The 27,406-nt window shown below is 38.7% G+C and overlaps 1 protein-coding gene across 3 annotated transcripts in view; it reads right to left on the bottom strand.

Moving 5' to 3' along the window:
• Nucleotides 1-24,928, bottom strand: part of PDE1A (phosphodiesterase 1A) — a 177,795-nt gene extending 152,867 nt beyond the window's left edge. The window contains exons 1-2 of one of the 3 annotated variants that reach the window (XM_087919853.1): nucleotides 24,368-24,928; nucleotides 23,939-24,164 (exon numbers count right to left, since the gene is read on the bottom strand). In XM_087919853.1, coding sequence (XP_087775979.1) covers nucleotides 23,939-24,042 — 104 coding nt within the window. In that variant the 5' untranslated portion in view covers nucleotides 24,043-24,164; nucleotides 24,368-24,928. Of the gene's footprint in view, nucleotides 1-23,938 lie in introns of all 3 variants that reach the window. The other 2 variants (XM_087919852.1, XM_087919854.1) reach the window with 2 other exon arrangements.
• Between the last annotated feature and the right edge of the window lie 2,478 nt (nucleotides 24,929-27,406).

Raw genomic sequence — 27,406 nt, 5'->3', positions numbered from 1 at the left:
AAATTATATTCAGATTTCATGAAAATGAGATCCTTCCTTCTCCTTTACAAAGAAGCCTGTTTCATGACTTTTAAACAAGTATGTGAAGAAGACACTGGAAAATGGGAGGTGCTAACTCTGCTTTTTGTTTTTTTAATGACCCTTCATTTGTCAATGGGATTCAGTCAAGTATCAAGAAATCAGAAAATATCAGAAGTCTGTCTGGTCTTTACAATGGCATGTGGGGAAGGAAACCCATGGCATTAAAAAAAATATTCTGTGGGAAAAAAGAACTGTATTTCAGACACATGCATAGAACTTTATTGAAACATACTGAAGTAGGTTTTAGAGTTCTGGTTCACACATTAAGCCATGGTTTGTTGAAGTATAGGATTGTTGAGCTAATCTCAGTTGGTTGTGCCCTGGCAGGATACAACCCCACCCCCCTCCAAGTCAAAACATATTGTTTATCCTTCTTCTCACTGAAAAGCAGCCTGATCTAATTCCAGTCTAAATACAAAAAACCTTAACAATGGAATGCATGGTTTTTATCATGTTGACCTGTAGATTGAGAAAGCAGGTGCATAAATCATCAAGTGAGTCTAAATAAAGGTTTTGTTGGTTATTTTTTTTTTTTTTTGCCTTAGTTGCACTTTTATATATCCATGTGCATTCAAGCAACAAGAGCTGTGATGACCCGGGGCATGGCACAAAGGCAACCCAGCCAGATAATAAGAATGAGTTCCTTCATTAGTTCCAACTTTGCCCCCAATGTCCTGGTTACCTTCCGGTAACCTTCCGGTTACCTTCCGGTCTGGAGAAAAACTCTCACAGGAACCTGCAATCGTATTTGGCTGCAGATATTCCAATCCAAAACAGCGTAAACAGAAAACTTTAAACTATAAATCCAACAAAGCAAGATAAGGTAATAAATCCGGCAGGGCAAGCTAAGAAGTTCCAGAAGTGAAGTAACACAGTAATAAATCCAACCAGTTAGGAGGATGCCAGAAACTAAGATAACAGCAGCCAACATTAGATAAACTCAATGTTTGTTCCTGACAAATGCCCCTCCTAACCATTTCTCCTTTAAACTCCCTCTCCAGGTGTGCCTTGTGAAGGGAATCAGGGCCCTTTCCTCCCTTGTAAGCCATGCAACCCATGTTGTTCTCTCCTCCATTCTTCGCTGTATGCCTTAGGATGAAGGGGGGGGTCGGACTCGGTCTTCCTCTGAACTCCCTCTCCCTTGTTCTACCTCTTTCCTGCTCTGCCCAGCCTGACTTTGCCCTTCCCCAGTTTCCTCCACAGCCAACGGAGCCACTTTCCTTCTCCCTGATGGCTGTTCATCATCCTTTTCAGATTCAGACTCCGACAGGGAATCCCAAGAGCTTATAGATTTCTAACGCCACTGCTGTTTAAAAAAATTTCTCTTTTTCAGATTTTTTTTAAAAATCCCACCTTTGTTATTTTGTTAATAAATAATTGAAGGTGATGAACATACCTCCTCCATCTTCCTTTTCCCCCTACAGCAACCCTGTTTTCTTTTTTCTTGTAATTTTGTGTCTCAGAGATATAGATACGCACGTACACAGTTATAGGATTGATGCTAAACCGTGTGATACCTTGTGATTTTGCTTTCTGTTAGACATTAGGCCAAGAAAGCAGCTACCTGTTTAGAAGTATTCTGAAACTTTCACACCAGGATAATATCATGAAATTTCTAGTAAATTATTTCCATAATTCTGTAAATTAGAAATCATACACATATTTTTTCTGTATACAAATTAGCAGAGAGAAATTTAAAGTACCTCTGTATATTCTTCTACTCTCTTGTTTGGTGATTATTAATGAACACAAAAAAGCACGACTATAAAAAGAGAAGAGACCCAATGTGAAAACAGGAGGATTCAAGTTTGAGAAGTTGGAATATCAGATAAAAGAAGCAATGAGGAAATAAACGGATGAAAAGTTCAAATAAAAGTTGGGAGAAAAAACAAGACTGAGTCTAATTTTTCCAGTTGCAAGAGAAATAAAACAAAACTGTATGGCATTTTCTCTTATATATTACATACTAGCCTCTCAGAGTTGCCTTGAACTGCGAGACAGGTAGCATATAAACAAAATAAAATAAATAATAAACAAAAAATTTATTTGTTATTATAACTTCTAAGAGAAAAGAATCTAAGTCTATACATATAAGGCTAATTCTCTGAAAGCTTCCTTAATTTACCTGCTTCATTTTAGTTTGCTCAAGTGACAGAATTTATCGTGGGGGGGGAAATGTGAAAAATGTTAATCTTGGCAACAACTTCAAAAGACAGAAGTACTGTCTGGGCAGATTTAGAAAGCAAAGTCTTTTCAATTCAAACATATGCCAATCATAATTGGCAGGATATAACATGAACATACCCTAACATTAAATAAAGTTCAATTACATAAGAAGGCTCAATAATGAAGTCAAAATTCACATCAAGTTCCTAAAAACTGCACGATTATTTATTTACATTTACTTAACTAATTCATATAGCCCCCCCGCCCCTCAAAAGCAAGTGACACTGGGTAGTGTCCAACAAAACTAAAACAATAAATATCTAAAATCATGAACAAATATTTTACGAACTTTTAAAACTAAAAAAAAACAGCTGAAACAGGAATAGACAAAGTGATGTTAATAGTAATGGAGCCACCTCAGTAGTTCACCAGTCGCCTGGGATCCCCAGGCCTGCTGTCATGGCCAGATCCCAGATCTCATAACCAGATCTTTGGAGCCCCTTGGAGTGAGGAGGCCATCCTCATCTCAGGGGGAGGGGGGAGGAGATTTTATAGGGGAGACCACAGCAGCAAAAATGACAGAATATATAACATGCTCATTGGATATGGTGGGATGGGCAGATAAAACCAGGGAGAGGTAGTCCTTCAAATAACATGATCCCAAACCATATAGGGCTTTACAGGTCACTTTGAATTGGACATACTTGTGGGTAGCAAAAGCTGCTGAGAGGTCAGGCAAGGCAAGGATAGATGCATGCATTATCAACATTATTATCATGCATCTTCATCCTCATCGTCAGGCTAGACATCATCTGAAACTGGGGCCAATGCTGCTTCTGATCCATGCCCAGGTCTGAAAAAGTCTGCTCCATACCTGATTGAAAAGGATCCAGATAATCTACTTTGTCTGAAGTCCTCTGAAGCTGTTATACAACCATCTTTTCACTCTACATCAATAAAAGGGGGAGATTGGATACTAGGGGAAAGTTAGCCAATAGGATAACTTTAACTTAAAGGAGCTATTGGTATCAGCCAATAGCTCCTTTAAGAACCAAGGCCTCCTTAAGAGATAAAACAATAACTCCTACATGCTCAAAGTAGAATTAATCACCACGAGGACTCACACAATATTCACACAATATCCCAGGGCTGCTTTCAAAAGCCAACTGGGCACGGATCTGAAGAGCAGGTGGTTGAGCTTGCAAGCCTAAGTACCCTGTCCAGTTCTTCAGATGCAACAGGTTCAAACAGTTCCCAAATAATTGCGCAAGACTGCACTCTAGGCGCCTCCTCAGGGCCTGTAACAAGGCCAGTGTCCAATTGGGAAACCTGAGTGATTTTTGTCCACTGGATGCTGAGCAAGTATTTCTGCATGTCCCTGAAAGAGGTGTTTTTGGGCCCCATTTGCCCAAGATGTCACCTGAAACAGGGCTCCAGGACAATAATCTGCTGATGCAATAAGAGAAAGAAGTTTTACCACTGTGCTGCCCTTACTATAAGGCAGGCCTTAATAGCAGCTGTAACTTGTATTTGGTCAGCTTGAAGTCCCATCAAGACTTTAAATCCCATCACTAATCTGAAGATGCTCAAGCAGGGAGGCTGGTACAACTGCAACCATCTTATTTGATCCCTGATGACTACAATTGCTATACCACCAGAGGTGGTATTCAGCAGGTTCTGACCAATTCTGGAGAACTGGTAGAGGAAATTTTGAGTAGTTCAGAATACCACCTCTGACTGGCCCTGCCCCCATCTATTCTCTGCCTCCCAAGTCCCAGCTGATTGGCTGGGTCTTCTTTTGTTGCCCTTTACAGGAGTTTGAAAGCAGGTTAGTGGCGTGGGGAGAGAATGTGGATCTTACAGTATCCTTCCCCTGGAGTGGGGTGGGAATGGAGTATCGCTCCCCTGCCATGCCCACCCAGCTATGCCCAAGCCACACCATGCCCACCAAGCCATGCCCACAGAACCGGTAGTAAAAAAATTTTTGAATACCATCACTGTATGCCACCACTCCTATGCCAGATTCTCAGAGAGCACTACCCTTGAAACCCAGCCAGGCATAACTCTGAAAAGACCACTTCTCTTTCTGGGCAGACCTAGGACTTGGTAATAGATATGAGATCAGCCTTCTTTTCCACAATCAAATCACGAATGTGAGAGATCTTCTTACCTAGCATTTAAGACAGCAGCCAGAAGAAGGAGAATTTTGCCCAGAAATTTGCTTCTGACATTTTAATATGAATCTTCTCATTAACCGAATTCACACGTAGAGGTTCTACAAGGTGGAATCAAACTCTACATGGTATATTTAAAAAGAAAGATTACTCCTCAAATACTCCACTCCTACCAGCCTCTTTGGAGGAAACCCTTGACTGCAAGAAAATTGTTTCTGAACGGCTTTATACAATCAGCATGTAGCACTCCCCAAGAGGATAATTAACGTTCCTCCAGTTCCCTTAGAACTTACAATTGGTCCCAATGCTTCTGGTTGACCTTGAAAACACGTACAGGTGCCAACAGCATGTTTCTACTGGTGTTATTCTCATTCATTTCTACCCCACCCTCCCATATTTTTCTTTTAGCAGTAAACCCTCAGTGTAAAAGCTTATCTAAAACCTCACTTTGGATAGTATATCTTCTAGGGCTATTACCTCTGTAGCTTTAAAACAACAAAACATTCTTGTTTTGTTTAAGCCTTCTAATCTTGGAGATGGCTTCTCCTTATATGAAAGAGAATTTTTGTTTGTTTGTTTGTTTAATCATTTGTTTTGAAGATGGTATGTTTGCTTACAATGGTATGTGGTGACTTAGGGCCAGTCATTCTCACTCAGCCCATTCCATTTCATCAGGTTGTTGTTATGGGGTTTATAGGAGGAAGGAACATTATATATGCCACCTTATTTTGCAGAGAGAAGGAGGGAGGGAGAGGGGGAGGGAGGGGGGGGAGGGAGGGGGAAAGAGAGGGAGAGAGGGGAGAGAAGGAGGGAGAGAGAGAGAGAGGGAGGGAGGGAGGAAAAGAGAGGGAGAGGGGGGAGAGAAGGAGGGAGAGAGAGGGGGGAGGGAGGGAGGGAGGAAAAGAGAGGGAGAGGGGGGAGAGGGGGAAAGGGTGAGGGGGGAGAGGGAGGGAGAGAGAGAGAGAGAGAGAGAAAGAGACTTGTCTGCATCTGGAACCTAATCATGTCTTGGTCAGGGCTAGGATAATAGGAAACTACCAGGGAATATTAGGATTGTAGGCTAAGTTAGGAAATCAGAAAATCTTTCCAGAAGGTGGCAGTGGCAAATCACTTCACCCTTATTGCCAAGAAAATTACATAAAATCGAGAATTAAGTTTGACTCTAGAGACTTTTTTTAATGTTATGAAGGTGGTATGAAGATATTAAATGAATATGTGTGTGTGTGTGTGTGTGTGTGTGTGTGTGTGTGTGTGTGTATTTAAAGTTGTAGCAACGTTTCGGCAGAATCTCATCTGCCATCATCAGGCTTCTGTATTATGTTCGTCTGTGAGTCAGACTTTCACAGCCGTTTCAGTTTTAAATTTGGGGCTAGCCTACTGCTGTGCCAGAATGGTTTTTTCTTCATCCAGATTGGTTGGGAGTCTTGGTCTGTGTTTATTGGTCTTGGAGTTTACTGTGTTCTGCTTGATTGGTGTTTCTAATATCTTCTGTCTGTTTTGTGACTTTTTTTGTCTTGATTGGCTGGCAACATTGGGCTAGTCCAAATTTAAACTGAAACGGCTGTGAAAGTCCGACTCACAGACGAACACAATACAGAAGCCTGATGATGGCAGATGAGATTCTGCCGAAACGTTGCAACAACTTTAAAAGCACAACTATAATGACGTGGGAAAACACCCGAACAAAGCTGAATACCATACATGTAAGTACCCACGATAACTTAAGAATATATATATATATATATATATATATATATATATATATATATATATATATATATATATATGCAGCCCTATACATTATTCAGTTAAATAAATGTTTCCCTATTATAGGGTATAGGTTATAAGCAACTTTCAATACGTAACTGTCCAAATGCACATCTTTTCACTAAGATGTTTGCTCTTCTTCATGATGATTGATTTTGACAGCTAGCGTAAGCAAGCTCCCCAGTGCGTGAACAGAGCACTGACAGTAAGCATAGCTTACTGTTAGTGTCCCCCGAGGTCCTATAGAACTAAAGTAAACACCTGAAAGCAAGGAAAACCTTGCCAGAGACAAACTGTCCATTTGTCTTTTTTCCCCCCTCATAGGAATCAAAAGCAGCAACTCAGTGACACAGTATGTGTGGCTCTTGACAAAGGTCCCTCGTTCATTTTTTCCTAGCATCTCCCAGACAGGAAGAAATGGGGCATCCATTTGAACCCTTGGATAGCTACACTAGTGAAGAGATGGGCCAGGGGAGACATGATAGCAGTGTTCCAATATTTGAGGGGCTGCCACAGGGAGGAAGGGGTCAAGCTATTTTCTAAAGCGCCTATAGGCCAGACAAGGAATAATGGATGGAAACTGAACAAGGAGAGATTTAACCTGGAAATAAGGAGAAACTTTCTGACAGTGAGAACAATCAACCAATGGAACAGCTTGCCCTTGGAAGTTGTGAGAGCTTTATCACTGGAGGCTTTTAAGGGAAGATTGGACTACCATTTGTCAGAGATGGTGTAGAGTTTCCTGCTTGAGTGGGGGCTTGGACTAGATGACCTACAAGGTCCCTTCCAACTCTATTAAACTGTTAACCCAAGATAGAGTAAACACTATTGGATCAGATTCAGTTGGACTTTATAGAAGGCAGATGCAGTTGTGGTTTATTTCGTATGTATAAAATAACTGGGAATAAAAAAAGGTATAGAAATACCTCAGCATTTTATTTTCCCCTATGAAGGTTTATGGATCTCGTTTTATTGTTATCACAATAAAAAAAACCAGAGATCTGCATCTCCTAGTAACACCCTAGTATCAGCCTAAGTTATAGGCATACCTTACACTATTCAATCTAGTGATACATTTTTCAGCGTCATCCTGCTGGTTCTATGTAAACAATTTGAAATACACTTTTGGGACATCTCCAAGAGGATCCACATCCTTTAAGCTGTGCTAATAGTCAGTTCCAGGAGGGCTGCACCTAACATTTGAGTAGCATGCTGGGAGCAACACCTTTAAACCTGAACCGAATTGTGGATGAAAAGTGAGTGGGGCACCTTTGTTTGTGAAAAAATATAAAATTGACTCATTTCTTTCACTGGATAGAGGTATTTAAAATCTCAGGAGTTGCTTTGAATGAAAAATTTACTACAACAAATTTTGAAAATCCTACAACAAGGATAAATGTGTTCAAATTTGAGCACAAATTATCCATAGTAAGTATTTTTTCTAGGTTTTTTTTTTTCTAGATTAGCTATACAAATTGATTTACTTAAAATGGTATGGATGCTTGGCATGTATTCACATGTGCGCTTCCAAGTTTTTCTTTTTAATTTGCTTTTAGTCTTGTTCTTGGCTTATCTTTTTAAAAAATTCTTATTAGTTTTGGTTTTTATGTTTTGTTTAATAAAAAAGCAAATATGTTATATATAGAAACATATGAATGATTCATTCGTAGTTTATAATCTTATATCTCAAAGATGCACAATCACTCCAGGAATTTCCGATGCAGTCAACATGGTGTTGTAATGTTTGATGTGGCAGTAGAGGAAATTATTAAATACGCGTGCAATAACATTGAATGTATCTCACTGTATTGTTGCAATGCACGTTGACAGTTAACAATAATAAGTTGGAAGTTTTAAAATGGGATATGCCTGAGAAAGGCCTGGGTGGATGGGAAACCTATCCTACATGTGGCCTTTGGTTCCAACATAACGTAACTTTGTCACACAAAAATTGCTGGTTTACCAACAGAAAATTGTTTGAGAATCAGTTTGATGTAGTAATTAAGGTGAAACTGGGATGTTCTGTGTTCTAGGACTTCCTTAGGCATGAATTTTGGCTGGGTGAATCCTGGCCAGTCACTCTCTGTCTCTAAGCCTAGTCCACTTCACAAGGCGGTTACTGTGGGGGGAAATGGGAGAAGGTGTTTTATATATGCTGTCTTGACTTGGGCAAAAGCAAGGTGAAACAATGTAAAATTTGTATCCACTTTCATCTATTTCCTTCATTTGGCCTTGGCTTCTTTGGGGTGAGTGTCCCCTACCAAGCCATTCAAGTAATGTTGTTGGAACCAAAGGCCACATGTAGGATAGGTTTCCCATCCACCCAGGCCTTTCTCAGGCATATCCCATTTTAAAACTTCCAATGTTCTATTCGTCTGGGTATCCAACACCTGGCAAAATATCCAGGTTTCAGAGGCTGGCTGGAGCATGCCAGTATAAGTGGCAGCATTGCACTTTCTAGAAAGATATTAAAAGTAGAGGGTAGGAAGTGGGAAGCAAAAGAAACCCTTTTCCAGATGGTGAAAAAGGGTGAGGAAGGTTTGAAGTATTGATAGTGGAATCTAGAGGAAAAGTAATTGTAAGATGGAAGAGGAGTCCCATTACAAAGGAAGACATATGGCACCTCTCCATCCATTGACTTATTGCTGCCATGGTTGATGGCATTCTAGGACATCGTTCCAGGGTTGGATTCAAAAATCCCAGCAACTGGGTGGGCATGTCCATGCTGGGCATGGCCCACCAGAACTTCTGGGAAGGCTGTTTTTCACCCTACCAAGGGTCTGGAGGCCTCCCCCGGCCTCTGGAAGGGCGAAAACAGCCTCCCCCAGGCTCTGGAGGCCCACTGGAAGCTGGAAGCAGGTCAATTTCTAGACTTTCTGGAAGACCCATTTTCCCCTCCCAGAGCCTCCGCGGGGACCCTGCACTTACCTTAATCAAAAATGGGCCATGTGGAGACTCCTGGGAGGGGAAAGGCAGGGTGGGCAGGGCCAGTCAGCTGATTAAAATACTGGTTCGGTGAACCCGATGAAAACCTAACATCCAATTTACCCGAACAGGTAGAATCCCACCTGTTAGGAATAACATAGGTTACCTAACGTAGTTTGGGTAAAATAATATATGTGTCACTTTAAACTGCAAAGCATGTAATTTTGGGTGCGGTGTGAAACCGCCATAAGAGGGAGCAAGAGAACCTGCTGGATTGCTGACAATTGCTGATGATTGCTGGTTTGAGGGATAGATGATTTGCTAACTGCATGTTCCCTACTGCTGAGATGCTGCTGCTGAAGGAAGAAAGGAGGTTTGACTTCTTCATATCTCTACTGCAAGGAGATATATTACTGGACTGATATTTGTAAGTTTACTGACCTCTTTTTCGACACTGGACTTTGCAACTGAATAATCCCCGGACAGACTGAATTAGTGAATGATATATGGACTGTTTGACTATGCTATAACTCTTGCTGGAATAAACTATTTAACTAGCAGTGTATCTGTTTTACTGAGTGTAAGCTACAAAAATGTTTATCTCACATATTTTGCCTGCCTGCCTGACTGCCGTGCAGATTCTGCTAGGGTGTATCCCTAACACCACCCCTGCATTGTTCCTAAAATCCCATAGTTTGGAAACCCCAGTGGTGGGGTTCAAATGTTTTTACTACCAGTTCTATGGGCGTGGCTTGGTGGACGTGGCGGGGGAAGGATACTGTAAAATTTCCAGTCAGAGTTGATATATGCCGGTTCTCTGAACTACTCAAAATGTCTGCTACCGGTTCTCCAGAACTGGTCAGAACCTGCTGAATACCACCTCTGGTTTCCCCCTCTTTTTCCTTATCCTAGTTAGAATCAGCTGTATATTCTTGTAATCCAAACCATGCGGGCTGGCAGTGGTACAACTTGTGGTCAAACCCATTTGGGAGGATGCCAAAAAAAGAGGGGGGAAGAGTTTCTGATGCAGGGAGAAATGGAAGGAAAGCTCATCCCTTCCAAAAAGAAGCCACCCTTAGACTTGCCTGTTTTGGAACGATCTCAGACACTAAACAACACAGAAAATTCTGCATGGATTGAATGTGACTGCCATCTTTACTCTTTTAACTGCTCCTCTGTTTTGTTTTGTTTTGTTTTTTGTTTTTGCTAAGGCTTTGCTTTGTTGACTCTTTCCTTTAATACTTGAGAGACAGAATATCTGCTGGAATGGAAATGTGTAATAAATAAATGCTGCACATCATGCTAAATTCATCTACAAACATCTTTAGCAAAAGCAACAACGTCTGGTAAAATTACTTGATTGATTTCTAAAATATAATTTTGGTCGATTCTCAGTTGTAATCCTTTTTTTAAAAAACACACAGTTTTTGTTTCTGGCATCAAATAAATGGACTTTGCATCAAATTGCATGAAGCAATAGCCAATGCAAAAGCAACTCCTAAAATTAGTTTCTTGCATATGGTGATAAAATAAAATCTGGAAATTATTGGAAGATGCAAGTGTTGATTACAGCGTGAATTAATCTGTACTGTGTTGGAAGAGAAAACAGTTTTATGAAGAAGGAAAATAACTCCCTCAAAGATAGGACCTGGGTAGAATGGACAGTCTAAAATGCAAAACAATAGTACTCTTTTTTAATAATTGGGAAAGTGTAAGAGTTTACTATCATTGTAAATATTTTGATGCAAGGAGACACTATCTTGTAGAGTAAACATAATACTGAGTGTCTTTGGCAGCCTCGAAGCTTCTTCGTTGGTTTGCAAAGACCTGGAGGAAAAGCACAATACCAGAAAAATCAACTGCATTTGTATAGACATCAAGTGAACTGCACCTAGTATATTGTCTTTGCCATGCTGTTTTCAGTGAATATTGAATTGAATAGAATATTCTTTATTGGCCAAGTGGGATTTGTCTCACTAACAAGGAGTTTGTCTCTGGTGCATAAGCTCTCAGTGTGCATACAAACAACAAGGTAATATAATCATAAGATACCGATGGGAGAAGGTAATAAGAAAGGTTAAAAGATGATAATAAGTATTGTCTTATGTCTAAGGGTAATACTTATGAGGTATTATCATAATACTTATGATACATAAAACTGAATATTTATGAATACACTGAAATTGAATACTCATTTAAATCAGGCTGTGCTCATGCCAGTTGTTCTCCCTGGCACAGTTTGCTTTCACATTTTCATCATCCACCATCTTGTTCATAAATCTCAGAAGGGGCACAGAATTACATCAAAGGAAAGGATCTTAGCCAGGGGGGATTCTACCAGTTTGCACCTATTCTCTGAAACCGGTTGTTAACATTCTAAGCAGTTCAGAGAACTGATTGTTAGAAGAAATTACTGGCCTAATCCTGTAAGGAAGGCAGGAAGGAAACATTCTGGTGTTGCTTACAGAAACTGCCTGTCCGTTAACCCTTTTTACATTCTTGGCAGGACTAGACTTCCTGTCTCAGAAATATCTCTGGAGTTTTTTTTCCTTCCTTTGCTGGTACTTTGCTTGTGCGGAGTGACCATTCAAAGTTACAATGGCACTGAAAAAAGTGACTTATGACCATTTTTCACACTTATGACTATGGCAGCATCCCCACAGTCATGAGAGGCCAGGGGAGGAGATGCGTGCCTCGATGTGAGTGATATTGTGTTGGCCACACCCAGCCAATAACATGACCACCAAGCCATGTCCACCCAGTCACATGACTACCAAGCCATGCCCACCACCTAAACCATGCCCACAGAACCGGTTGTTAAAAAATTTGAATCCCATCCTTGATCTTAGCTCAAGTTTGCCTACAAATAAGCAGGTCAATGAACCTAAAACTAGCATTTTGCTATGATCATCTAAACATCTTATTGAAAAGAAGATGATTTGTGACTAGCCTGAAACTACTATGATACTTATAGTATTATACTTTAGTATAACCTCCTAATCTTTCATTTAGGAATGCCATATTTTAAGATCAGCAAACATCACAATAGGAGAATTAATTCATATTGGTATACAGTATTTGTGTATCAGGCTTTTTTGTGTGAAGCACTTCCCTACCACTATAATGTGCTTAATATGTATGTTTATTTGTGTCAGAAGTATCAAGGTTAAAATTTAAAATATAAAATACAAGATTGAAATATGTTCAAGTTAATTAGGTCTTGTCCAGAAACTAGCAACCTTGATTGCATTCTGTTCTGCTGCCATGAGATCTTCAAGTGGTCATTGATTAGGGATGAAGGGCAGGAATCCTTGTGTGTTGTCTGCATGTCACCACAATCGCAAAGTGCAGAAACTACTTTTTTAAAATTTATTTATAAATAAAGAAGACATTTATATCAGAAGCCATAAATAAGCATTAAGCATTATTTATGGCAATATTTATTGCTATCTTGGTCTTTTCTTAGGCATTCCAGATCTAGACTGCAATAATCCCAGAAATCCATTAGATAGCAGAAAACTAACTCTCTGCTTCTATTTATAGCCCTATACGGCATGAAACCTCAATGTCAGAATTATGTATAAAGTAACCTCTATTGATACTGTATATTCTAGCAACTCATATCCATATAATATGAAGTAAGATAATAGGCAATCATGCATCCATTCAAAAAGAAGTCTGTTGAGTTCCATGAAACATATCCTCAGGTTAGCATGTAAATCAGCAGGTGACACTTTACTAGTCTCCGAATTTTTGGAATATGTTGCTGACTGTCCCTTGATGTTGGTAACACTGATTGATGCTGATGGGAACTGAAACACAAAATACATGAAGATCCCAGGTTGCCCATCCCATTCAAAAGCACAAAACTATAAAGTGCTACCGTGCTTGTCTTATTATATGCTTGAGTGCTCTAGTCCACAATTATCCAGCTGATTTATGCAAAACTGCATTGGTAGGGAAGAAAGAGGCAAATGGTTTTGGAGGTATCTGAAAATGCACACTGCAAATTTGGTAATTGTAAGGCAACATAAACATTCGCACAGCGAAAGATATCCGTATCAGAACAAGAATAATGAGGTTGCGTTAGAAAGATCAAGTGTGAGAATGGGGGGGCGGAGTTAACTGCCAATTGAATACTGTATTGGGTTTTGAGCTAGTAAGTGGAAGAAGGAACAGCTCCATTTCTCTGGCAGATAACAGCAAAAGTTTAACAGCTGAATGCCAATCTCCTCAATTAGCCCAAAAGCAGTTCTTTGGGCCATAATTGACTCTGCTTGACTCACAGTGGGAGTAGTAAGGTCACTGCAGAAGAAGCTGAAGTAAAAATCTGAAAAGCTTTTGATAGCTCTTTTGGGTCTTTTTTAACCAACATCCAATCAAAGTAGATAGCGACACTGCCAAAGTTTACTGAAACTTTATCTGGCTTTGGACTTTGAAATACTTATCACAGCCTGCACTAAAACATGTTAAAGATATATTCAACTGATCCCCAGGATCAGTCCTAGTCCACCAGTCTCTGTTCTTGCAGGGTGCTTTTAAGTCTGTTTCTCTTCTATTTGTTCCCCTCCTTTTCTCTGTGTGGTATCCTGGGTCTTGGCCATTGCCTGCTTTGACTATAAATCAAATCAATTCTTTTCCTCTGCCAATTCCTTTCATCTGAACCTCCTAAGGCCCGCAAACAGGCTACTTACAAAGGCATTTCACCCTTTGACGCTGACCACTACATCATCAAATCTTTGTTTCTGGTTTAATGTGTGTGGTTTGCAAAACTAGGGATTATTGCCTAGGGTTACATATGAACCCAATCATTATGGCTGCCACAAGCCAAACAACACAAGGAAAACTTAACTGCAATTGTACAAATGCAGCCACATCTGAAAGAAAAATAAGGATATTTCAAAAGGTGCATTTTGAACAGCTAGCCGATGTGACACTTGGAAAGAGCACTGCAGGGATAGCATGCCTAGCAATTAAATTGCTAAAGCTGCAGCAGCAAAGTATACTGTGACTCCTTGGCAGGAAGGATATGCTGCAGATACTTAAAAAGAAGAACAGATGGGAGTGTAAGGGTGCCACACTGCACTATGGAAGTTTCCTGCACCCCAGTTTTTGCTTGATGGAGATGTTTGTTTAAATTTTTTCACCAGGTCTACCTATCTGGAGCCAATTCTTGCAGATGCAATCCAATGCTGTTTACCAACGCAAAGATGAGGCACCCTGCATGAATGTACTATACCAAATCAGACAAATAATTGATCTCTGCTAGAAGATGTGGATTGTCTTTTATTTGTTTGTGATTTTCTCCTTTGACAGTCCATCAATTAAACCAAAGACCTTATACCTAAATATGATACTATTTCATCTGCCTTTGCTGCTGGTCCATGATGGGAGTGACTTAAACTGGGGGTGTTCACAGAATGTGGTCAAAAAACTTAAGATATTGCCCATGATGTATGTGGAGGGGGGGGAGGGGAAGAGTGGGGGTTTAATTCTTAGTATACTTCATTTTAACAATTCTTAATGCATCTACTGCATTTTATGTTTGCTCTAAGCTGCAATCAAACCCATGGTTAAAATTAAGATACTTTTGATGGATCATCCATTGTGCTGGATATGTTTTATTCAACCATTGTTTATTGAATAAATAATTAAATAAAATGACATTCAATAAAATAATAAGCCATAAACTGATTTACAAGCCACAGCGATTGTGTTCATTCAGTAGACTTAATAGCCTGACTCTGTGAACCCAGGCTGAATTTCCCTCAGCATAACATCACCTAAAATTAGTCAATAAGATACTCAACATTATAGAGGGGGGTGGGAAGGGGGGGGACATAACTAACATTATGAATGTAGCTAGGAAAGATGATTGAAGGACTGGTCATTTTCTGCCATGCTTAAACTTTATAGAATATACCACATTTGCCATGGTATAGAAATCTTTAGCAGTGAAACATATATTTCAGTGCTGTGCAAAGCTTCAGCTTGAATCTTTAGTCTGATTGTGTAAATCAAATATCTGACCTTCAGCAGTGACTGAAAAATGTAGAATCTGAGAAACAAATGTATTAAATATTTGTTGATTGAAAGAAAAGTTCAATCTGGGGAATGTGAAAGTATGTGTACCAATGATGCTATACTGTTGTATGAAAACGAAACAACTTGCAATAGATATTAGATAAATTATATGATGCAACAAGGAATACAGCTCTAAACATTAAAATAACAGAATTCTGGTTATTTTTGTTTGATGGAAAAAAAATGGAATGTTTGCAAATTAGATATCAATATAGAAAAATAGAGCAAGTACATGAATATATGCGGTTTAGGAAGAATGTAGGAAGAATGATTGAAATTCCAATCAGAAAGAAAATATATGAAAGAAAGGTGAACTGTCTGAAGGATAAGGGAAGACCAAGAAAGTTATGGATGGATAGAGTGGATCAGATCCTCAGAAAGAGAGAAAAGTTTAACAAATGAGACAATGTATGAAACTAGTGGATGGTGGAAGCAAAGATGGTTTGCAGATATAAAAAGATATAGAAAGTCATAGCAAAATGGTTTGGTATTATCTCTTGTTCTGATATCATACCTTTCATTTTCTAAATTCTTTTAAAATTAATTATACTTATTTTCTTCATTTTTCGTAATGCTGTTTATTCTAAAACAAAATAATGTGATGGATATAAATGTATGTATATATAATCAGTAGGTGATTCGAATTCTTGATTCAAATCATTAGATCAACCTGATGCATAAAATTAATTAATCTAAGAGAGAAACAGAGACAGAGACAGAGAGAGAGACAGAGACAGAGACAGAGGAGTGGGGTAGAGAGAGAGGCAGAGAGAAAGAGAAAGAGATATAGTTCTTGCTGATTCAGATACCTTTAAGGCATTTGTCATATTTCAGGATTATTGTAAGGAAATTTTTGTAGAAAATAGCATCAGGTGAGGAGCTTTGTTACTCATCGCTAATTATGCATCTTTAATATTTTAGTTACTAGCAAAGGACTATAAAAGAACAGCTATTTGAAATACATGGGGAATTAACTACCCACAAAAAAGGATCAATTATACAATAAATTACTAGCATTTGAATTAATATTGAAATATTCAGAAACATTATTATACCCATATGAATGAGTACAAATGTCCGAATTCCTCACCAGAGAGTAATTTTCAGATGCACATGCTGATTTTGAAACTCTGAATGCACTGATGAAAATACGCACAAAAATATGTACATTACAATATATACATACATACCATATTTTACACTGGAAAGTTTCAAAAATGTACAGACTAGGACTGTACAGGCAGAAAAATGAGCACAGAAATCCATGCATATCCATAATGCTTTTGGGGTGAAAATCAGAGACTAGTGAAAGTTTCATAAAATCGTAACAGAATATTTCAATCTAGATAAGATAGAATCGTGTATTTTTAATTCCTATGACCATTGTAAAAGCAACATTGATTTTTAAAACAACAATAAAAATCCAGGTACAATACAAATCACCCGGTCTGCCGAAAACAAGCAATCTATCTGGACTAAATCTAAGATTTAATTACATATATAAAGTAGTAAACTAAGATTGGCCTTCTATAGATAGCAGTAAAGTCTTTAGACATTTAAGATAGCAACATTTTTTATTTCCCCACAATGTATAATAAACTGCAATCTGAAATATTAAACAATCGGTTTAAGCCCATTTGCAGTTGAGGACAAAATGGCATTGTGCCTGGCTAGCTAATAAATCTTTTTAAAAAGCCACCTTACTTTATCAAATTGTCCTCTATTACAGGAACTGAAGAACTTCTGGGAGGAAACTGATATTAGGACACAGCTGCTATTAACATCGCTAACCACTGATAAGATTGCCAATTGGTCATTTGTTCCCTTGATTAAAAAGCTGGGAAAGGCAGGATTTACCTTGGGTTTTGGGGCCATGCAAACCTACAATGTTTAGTGATCCTGCCAGTGAATTAAAACACACACACACACACACACACACACACACACACACACACTCATCAGATGGGATCAGATCTGTTCAGAATCTTACACTAGGAAATCTTGTCAGTTTACAACACAAAAACGCTATGCCCTAACATTCAAGCAATTATGCATCACTAACCTAGATGCAGAGATGATTTCTGTGTCTTTAAAAACTGTATTTTACATTAATGAGCATTTACCATGAATTTTAAAAAGCCAATATACGTCAAGACTGGAGAAAAGCAAGGTAGATTGCTGAATTTAATAACATTGGCCAATATGTTTTGTATAAACTACACTCACTCTTGTCAAAAAGTAATCAAGCAGACCTCGCTCAAGGGAACTTCTGTTTGCAGCTTTGGAACCTCTGTTCATTTCTTCAAAAGACTCAAACTCCCTTTATGAATTAACTATTTATTTTTTAATCTTGTAACTTATTCAGAAGAAAGACAAGATAAATTTAAATTTCACCTACAGAAAAAAAAAGATTAGACAAAAAAAATAATTAGAGAAACTAAGCAAGCCTACATGTTAAAGACACATTATTGGTATTGAGGACTAACCACTTGCAGGAGTTCAATCCTGACCAGCTCAAAGCTCACTCGGTCTTCCATCCTTCCGACATTGGTAAAATGAGGATTGTTGGGGGCAATATGCTGACTCTATAAATTGCTTAAAGCAGGCTGTAAAGTACTGTGAAGTGGTATATAAATCTAAGTGCTATTGCTATTAAGGGAAATACAATTTCACCCACAGAAAAATCTACATGATCCGGCTGCCCTTTATTTTATTTGCAACCAATCTCATAAATGGTTCACAAAAACAACAAGTTGCTTTTATTCTGATTTGTGGTTAAATACTTTCCAAGAATTAAAAATCCACAAATTTACTTTTACTTTTACACACACACACACACACACACACACACACACACAGGAAATAATTTAAGCTTTCAACTGAGGCCCTTGAAAAGCTAAAGCAAACAGTAACTCCCATTTGATGGCCACTGGAGGCAGAAATTGATACTTTATTGTAAAGATTCTGACATTCTGTATGTCTGTTCCCACTTTTCCTTGTCATACTAGTTCAAGAGCTACTCTTCAGAAGTTGCGGTTTCTGCCTGGGCTCACCGCTGGAGCACCCCGAGCCAGCTGGTTTCAGGGCTAAGCCACCCCTTAGAGGTGGCAAAGAGGGGGGAGACTGGCAGCAGGGTCGAGGAGAGCCGCATCTCTCCTCCTCAGCTGGCCAAACTCCCTTTCGCGAAGGTGGTAGGAGCGGTGGTCAGAAATGGCCACCTCAAAGAAGAACTCAAGTGTAAAAGAACGTGCAGGAGGAAGATAAGAAGTGAAAGTTTTGGCTGACCGGGTTAAGTTGAAAAAGCAATAACTACGGTAGCCTGGAACTTAAATTTTACAAAAGATAACATCGCTCCCAAAGAAGAGTCGGAAGCAGCGAAAGATAGTGAAAAGGGAAAGGTTTGGCTTTTTTTTCTTCTCTCTCCTTCCTTACACTGACAGCTAAGAGACCTAAATAAGAAATCGGAAAAATCCGCTTTGGCATCAATAGGCAATTAAGCTGAAAATACAATTAAATGCCAAAGGGACAATAAAGATTTCTGGACGTTAAAAACTTTTTCTTCTATAAGCAGGAGGGGAGAGAAAAAGAATAAGGGCAGGATCTGGAAGAGGGAGGAGACTGCCTGGACTTTAAAAGAATCTAAAGTAAAATTTCAATAAGACTTCTAAAAGATACATTTTAACTGAAACTTTGCAACTAAATACTAATCCTAGGAAGAGAAAGTGAAAAAAGAAAGAAAGTGTAAAAAGAAACAGCTTGTGTGTATTTGGATTGCTTGGTGACTTTTGGATTTTTGGTTATTATATTTGAATGACTAAAACTAATTGGGTGGTTGTTTAAAAATTTTACAATGGCATCACTTTTGGATGAATTGAAAATGGAACTTAAAAAATACAAAGAAGATGCACAAGAAGGGAAGGGCTCTTTTGGCTTCGTTTTCCAATTCTTAGAAATGGAGATCTGGAACTATGAGAAATAACAAGAAAAGACTGCAAAACAAGAAGACTGGGACAAAGAAGAAGCCATCTTTAATGAACAAGCAACTCTATGTGAAGAAGAAAAAGGAAAGGGGGGAAAGAGAATGGAGAACTTAAGACTTAAAAAAACAACCAAAGAAAAGAAAAATAATTTGAAAAATAAATATAATGTTGGAAAGCAACAGAAAAGGGGAATGCAGAAGAGGGAAATAGAGGTAGAGAGACAAAGGGGTAAAAAGGGGAGAGAGAAGAAGAGAGGGAAGAAGGAAAGGAAAAGAAGTTACAAAGGTCCGGAGCAAGATATAAAGAAACAGGACCCATTTAGAGACAATGGGTGAAAATCTAACTGTAAAAGGGATTCTGTAAAGGCACATAAGATTGTATTGTTATATTTGTAATAGAAATAACTTTAGAAAATTGGAAACAACATATGATTAAAAAGAGGAATAAAATAGTTAGTGTAATTTAGTGAAATGTTTGTGAATAAAATAAATGAAATAAAATAAATGAGAAAATTGAATTAGGAAGGAACGGGAACATTTTAATCAGTCAATGTTTTATAAAATATAAGTGAAGTGGGGGGATTAACTATGGAAAGTTCATAATTGTTCCCATAGAAGTATGAGATCTATTTGAAAAGTAACATGCAAAATGTTAAGATTTTAATGAATATTAATATTAATGATAGAATTGAATTGGAATGGATTGTTGTTTTAATTATATTATACATTTATAATTTTTTCTTTTTTCAAGAATACAGTGTGTAGTTTAAGAGTGTACCATTTTGAAACAAAGCTCAGAAATAATAGGACAGCAAACAGCAATAAAGAGACATACTGTTTGCGTTGAAAATGTTTCTTTTGACTCAGTGCACACATACACTGCAGAAAAGGGAAGAAAGAATAAAGGAAGAAGACAGAAAGAGAGAAAGAAGGAATAGGGTTTTCTTTTGTTCATATTTTTAGGAAAAGTGAAAACCATAAGGTCTATGGAGATTTACAGTCATCTAGGTCATGGTTGTCCCAAAGGTGCTTTTTCAAGAGGCAACTGGACTTTCTGGTTTTTCTTTGAAGATGTTTCGCTTCTCATTCAAGCTGAAGAAGCTTCTTGGATGAGAAGCAAAACTTTTTCAAAGAAAAACTAGAAAGTCCAGTTGCCTCTTGTGAAAGCACCTTTGGGATGAAAATCATACCATAATAAAAGTTATTCTACCTCTTTATATTTATGCGGCTCAACTATATAACTCATAATTCCTAAACACAAAACTTTTATCTAATAAATTATTTGTTTTATTTGCTAAATTAATATCTGGTTATTCTCCAGATGGGTGCACCACTGGGAGACTTGAAAGCCCAGGTTAGGGACAAATCATCAAGGAGAAACTCTATCTGCATGGTCACTAAGAGTAGACACTGACATTGATGGCACCTCATCAAATAATCAATTTTGTCTAGGTGATTGAGGCAGCCCATATAAGAGAACTCCCTTCGTTTTATCCCAAGTAAGTATTTTGCTCTTACAAAGTGACAAAGAAAAAGGAGGTCTTGGCTTGCTTTAGTTTGTATTACAAAGCCTGTAAAAAGAATGGATAACTTTGAAAAACTCAAGGTTGTTAGATCTTGAAGGTTTTATTTTGAGATTTGGGTGGCATGCTTATTTATGATATAAGACTAATCCTGATTTTAAAAAATCATTCTATTAGGCAATTGATTGGGCATGTATGGTGGAAGTACAAAAGAAGATTGGCTGATAAGATAGCTTTATGGTTATCACCATATAAAGCATTACATAAAAGGAGATGTTACTAGAACTTAATGACATACTGTATCACGACTTGTTGATATTTGAAGAAGAGGCATTCAAACTAAAAACAAGAAAACAATTAGTAAGTGTAGGGTTCAATTGTGGTTGGTTTATAGATTTTTTTAAATATTTAAACTTGATTTAAAAAGTTCTGTTTTTTTCAGAAGATAAATCTAAATTGGACTAAGGTTTATAAAATGTTACTTAAGATGAATCTGGAAGATGAATATGTTAAAGATTTTATGGTAAAATGGATATACAACATAATAATGATAATGCTGAAAAATACTCAAAATGCAAATACTAATGAGACTTGAAGCCTTTCTTCTAGGCATTTGAAGCCATTTGTGGGAAATTTCCATTGAACCTGACTCTCCTCAGTCTTAATCCAACACCTTAACTATGGTGTACAGTATGTACAACCAAATAGCAATGACACATGTCTACATCAGCTACTGTAGTGCATTTGTGTCCTCAAAAGATGCCATCCAGAGGGCACGAAGCACCACAGACTAGCTGCCCTTATAATGAAGCCCAAACTGTGAGTTGTGTTCCAATGAAAACAGAGAGGATAGGGCTTATCAATGAGAAATCATCTTGGTTGCTGTCTCCAGAATCAAAGGCTACGTGTCTTTAATAACAGTTGCTATGGTGCAATAGGACAAGAGAGTTATTGCCCTTTGTGAGTTTCCCTGATGCATCTGCTTGGCTGCTGTAGGACAGAGCACTTGCATTACAATGGTGTTGGTCTGATCCAGCAGAACTGTTGTGATGTACTTGTGTTGAACTCATAAGAACTTTAAGAGGGGAAGTCCAACATATTTGGATTCTACATGGACATGCACCTCTTGACAAAGTCCATGCTTTGGGGAGAATATAACATTGGATTTATTGTTTTTTTCAATGATCCCAGCTTTTCCGTGGTATATGTTCCAATTAAATCAATAAAAGATCATCCATCAGCCTATTGTAACACCCTTTATTTGGCATACTATGGAGGGTTGGGGTATATATTTTCCCAAGATTAAGTTCTGTTGTTTCTGTTGCCTTCACTGGAACTTGCCACAGAAGAAACAGAGGGAAAGATAGCCCATGACTCTCCTCCTTCCAGAAGAACAGAATGGAGATGAAGAAAGATGACATAATCTATATTTCATTAAAACACCAAATCGAAGGGTGCTTGGCAATGGATTCATAGAGATGCCAATCCAAAAATAATCTATAGCTTTTCCCTTTAATTTTTACCTATTATACACGCAATTTTTATTTAATCTTAATTTTTTATTTTACATAGTATTTTGCAGTAAGAAAGAAGATAGAAAATGTGATATAAAAACAAGGGAGAGTTATAAATATGCTGCTGTGTTGCTTTGAGTTTTCATTCTGTGAATGGGAAAATGCAATTACTTAGTAAGAAACTATTTTGGAAGCATCTTGAACTCCTCAAACATATATTTGCTTTCCATTGGTACAAGGTGTCTCAGCCTATAATAGTCAGCATTTAAAAACCCATCTCAAACCCAATGTCAGAACTGGGAATGGAATTCCAAATATGCAGAGTATCACAGAATCTTTTGATTTATGCTTTGTAACAATGTATGTAAATGAGCTATTGATACTTATAGCTTTAGGACTTCCTCTAACTAACAAACCGTAGTTTGGATCCATAGCTGTGATTCTCCACACTTGATAGTTCCACTGAAAAATGGTTCATGCAAGGTGATATGTGGTGAGATTTGATCTGAAGTTACACTCAAGTACAGATTATCACAGTGGTTTTTAAACATTTTGATTCTTACGCCTTTATATTCTTAAAAATGTTAGATCCCAAGGAGTCTTAGTTTATGTGGCTACCAGTACCAATATTTTCTACCTTAAAAATTCAACCTGATAAATTTTAAAATATTTATTGATTTGATTTGGCAGAACCTTTGAAAGGGTCTTGGGGACTCACAGGGGTTTCCCAAACCACATTTTGAAAACAGCTGCTTTATTAGAAATCAGAACATGTATGAAACAAAATTGTTTTCATCTGCACTCACAAACCACCCACTATTGGGCAGATAGCACAAAAAATGTATGCTGTTTTTCTTCATGAGCTTTTCTTGAGATAAAATATCCCAATTTCTGCTTTCTTTATGCACTTCCTCTTTTCCATACTGAAAAGAACACTGCCATTTCTGCATATTTTGCAATCTCCCCCATCCCAAAAAAGTTAATTTGGTCCTTTGTCCAACATCTCCAGTTTGCCCTGATTTTGTTCTATACTTCTACTTTGTGCCTATGTGACTGACTCATGGAAAGTCTTTTTTTCCCTTAATCTGTGACTTCAGTATCCTCTTCCCCATCCAGCTCCACCAGGGAAAAAAAACACTTAGAAAGCCTGTTTTGAAACAGAATCCACGAAGTAACTTCTGAGATTAGCAGAAGGAGGGAAGGAAGGAAGGAAGGAAGGAAGGAAGGAAGGAAGGAAGGAAGGAAGGAAGGAAGGAAGGAAGGAAGGAAGGAAGGAAGGGAGTTTTACAGTATACATAGTTCAAGGATTAAATGCTGTTCAAGTTCATCTTTCTGTTTCTACTATCCCAATTTCCTTGCAAAAGGGCCAGTTTCTTCTAGCAAGATTGCTACTAATAGGTCCGACACCAAGATACGGTGCACTAGTTGTGATGGGGAAATGATCACATCTCATTGATCAAGAGGCTTAACTGTGAAAATACATGCTACAGGCTTTATTCTCCATCACCAACTTTATGTATATTAAAAATACAATCCAGCTTCCCTATGCAATATTCTCTCTTGCTTGGCTTACCAAACAAAGAACATTATTGATTCTTGCTCTTTCATTTGAAATGCTCTGCCCAGAAATGCATTAGTCGTGTTTCCGAAATCCGACAGTTCTTTTTTTTTTTTAATTTTCTGAGAAAGAAAGGATCAAATAAAGAGAAAAGGCAGGATACTCACATCCCTTTCAGGCGTTGCCACATTTTCTCTGTATGACCTCCTATTGGATACTTCAGAGGAGTGCTGTCCATTTTCTGAGTTCCCTCTGGACCTGTGGAGCCCATGGCCCAAGCAACTGAATTCAAATTAGGCTCAGCAGTGGGACGGAAAAAGCTCCTGCCACCCAGCACACGTGCCAGAAGATCCGTACATGTTAGATGGTTGCTCCGTTTTTCTCTCTCGACACCTAATCAGAATTGCAGAGCAGAGAAGCACTTCTACCTTAGTTGCCTATTCAGTTGGCCAGCCAAATTACCAGCCCCACATGCAGGCAGCCCTTCTGATCTCCCCAAAGATTAAATCCACTGAGGCAGGAAATGTATCACTAGCCAACCGTGGAAGGACTTTCCCCCACCCCTGAAACGCATCCACATACTTCCCATTACTTGCCTTTGCTACAGACTAACTGCCAGAGTTCTGTGCACTGGAACACGTCGTTGGCTGTTTGAATCTGTTTTTCAAAATCTACCGGAATCTTTTGGACATCGCAAAAGAACTGCAATTGCCTAGGTGGTGCAGGAGAGAGATGGAAGCCTGCACTCTGCTGTTCATGAAGCAAGGATGCAATCAGGAAGCAGGTGGCCAATATCAAATCCGAGCCCGCCCTCTGAAAAGGAACATCTGCCTGGTGCCCGCACTTATGCCTTTTCAAGTTGACTCTGAATTGCTTTGCGGAGGACAGAAGTAGCACAAATGTGCTGAATGCATAGACGGAGCGCAAGCCAGCTTTTGCAGCCGCATACTCATCCCCTGCACAAAGGAAATTAGAGCTCTACAGGTTGCCACTGAAGGAGCATGCTCTAATTGCGACTATTCACCTTCTCCTAGCAACTCAGCACAGTAGGCAACTGTCAGATTAACTAGCTGAAAAACACAGCCAATGCCACACAGCCTGGTCTCTGACTCCTTCAGGATAACAGCATGCCTGGTTTCAGAAAGGAAGAGAGAGAGAGATGGAGAAAGGCAGGGCATGCTGAAAACCACAGGGCCGGCCAAAGGGGCCGGCAACATTAAGTGTGCAAACAAAAAAAAAGCAATCTACAGAGAGAGCTAATTGTTCTGCCAGTCCTGAAGGCAAGTGCCAATTCAATCTTGACGTCAACCCTAGAATTTCAGCTCCGCAGCCAAAGATGAAGTTTCTGAAAGAGGGAAGTGTATATGTCTGCTCTCTCATGCTTTCTTTCCTGAGATACTAGCTGGATCTCAGAATCAGATCAGCAGCTGGTTTTGACTTTAAATAAATGCTATGCTAGTACTTTAAAGCATAACAAGAGAAGGCATGTTTTGCAGCGCAATCAGCTTCTGAGATAGATTATGAAAAAAAAACAGGTTGTTTGTTTGCTTTGAAACTTCTATTTCTAGAACCTATTTGGGGATGACATTATGTTTTCATATAATCAAAATGCTTTCACAAATGAAAATACTATGCATCATTGTGTTTATAATTTCTACAGCACATGGATAGCGAACCAGCTGAATGTTTTACTGTTATAATTATTATTACCCTCTAGATTGCTCCTGTGGAAAACAAAACACCAGGCTAGGCAGGCAATTGACCTGATCCAACAATATTTTTCTCGTTATTTTTCACATCACAAATAGGATCACAACAGGCCTATCAATTAAGCCCATATAATTGTCTCCCTACCATAACAGGGTGGGGAGGAGAGAGAAAGGACTGTGAAGGCTCTGATTGAGATTCAAATTCAGGAATGATTTACGTAGCAAACACTGTTGAACTTTATAATATACACTCAATTTCCTCATACAGTAGACACTTGTGGCGTATTAAAGATGAAACTTTTTAAAACATCGTAACTATTATATTGAAACCAACAAATAGCAAAGGCCGCTAGATCATCCCTGTCTTTTATAGTGCTAATGTTGATTTTATGGTTTTGATTTTGATTTTATGCTTCACGTCTCACCATTTCATATAAATTATGAGTCAGCAGCTCTTCCTTTGCTATTGTCGCTTATGGGACCTAAATGATTACACTAGGAATAATGTTCATTTTTGTATTCTTAAAACATTTCTAGCCTGTCTATCATGGAGTATATCCTCAGTTAGTGTAAAGCATTAAAACATACTGAACACAGCAGGATGGAGGCATGGATGGAGGGAGGGAGGAAGGAAGGAAGGAAGGAAGGAAGGAAGGAAGGAAGGAAGGAAGGAAGGAAGGAAGGAAGGAAGGAAGGAAGGAAGGAATATACACATATGTTCTCTTTATTCCAAAAGCCATTGAACCATGAGTAAAAGAAAAGTATGCTCATGAAATGTCAAATATCAAGACTAAATAGAAACTGTTTCCAATGTGCCCTGAACTAAACTATGGAAATACAGCATGCATGAGAACACTGTTGAATGACTTGGGACATCACACCTTACAGTAGTAAAGTTAGAGATCTGTCACTCACTTGCAAGATCACCCTTGGGCATGCCTTGGGCTTTGTCGAAATTAGGCAAAATGTATCTACCACTTGCCTTTATCAAGAATGTCTCTGAAACACATGGAAGAGGTATTAACACGTCTTAAAAATGAAAAGCCTAAACGGTTGCCAAGGGGTGCATCAATACAATTTTTGTGAATATAATGCCCCAAACAAATTCTGTATGCACCTTGACACATGCACCTTGACACGTGTTTATTTATTTATTTGTATCCCACCTTTATTATTTTTACAAATAGCTCAAGGTGCTGAACATATTCAACACAATTTCTCCTATTTTCAGGGGTGGGCTGCTACGAATTTGCCCAGGTTTGGGAGAACCCATAGCTAACGTTATGGTCAGTTCAGAGAACTGCCAAATCCCACCCCTGGCTGGCCCCTCCAGCCCCGCCCCACCGCTTCCTGTCCCTCCCAGGAGTCTCCTTGAGGCCTGCTTTGGATGCGAGGTAAGTGCAGGGCCCATGTGGAGGCTCGGGGAAGGTGAAAACGGCCCCCCACCATGATGCAGAAGGCTGACTAGGCCATGCTCACCATGGCCACGCCCACTCAACAACTGGGCAGAGAACCCGTTGCTGAAATTTTTGAAGCCCACCCCTGCCTATTTTAACCACAACGTTGTGAAGTGAGTTGGGGGGTGGGAGAGAGAGTGACTGGCCAAAGGACACCCAGTTGGCTTTCTGGGCTAAGGCAGGACTAGAATTCATGGTTTCCTACTTTCTAGCCTGGTGCCCTAAACGGCTCTCCTTTCAGTCAGTCATTGATATTAACATTTATCTGGTTATACAGAAAATTCTTCATCACTTAGGTAAAAAACATTGAACTTAAAGAGAATAGGATGCTTGGATTACCACTCAAATGAATGGAAAAAAAGAAAATAAATCAAAGCAAAAAATAAAACAAAATCCAAACAAACCCCAAAATGTGAAAAATGAAGCTAGCAAACGGAGAATTAAACAAATGATTTTTAACTATAAAAGA

Source organism: Pseudonaja textilis, chromosome 1, assembly GCF_049901715.1.
Source record: "Pseudonaja textilis isolate UNSWEBS1 chromosome 1, rPseTex1.2, whole genome shotgun sequence".
NCBI lineage: Eukaryota > Metazoa > Chordata > Lepidosauria > Squamata > Elapidae > Pseudonaja > Pseudonaja textilis.
This window is presented reverse-complemented; position numbering and strand designations above follow the sequence as displayed.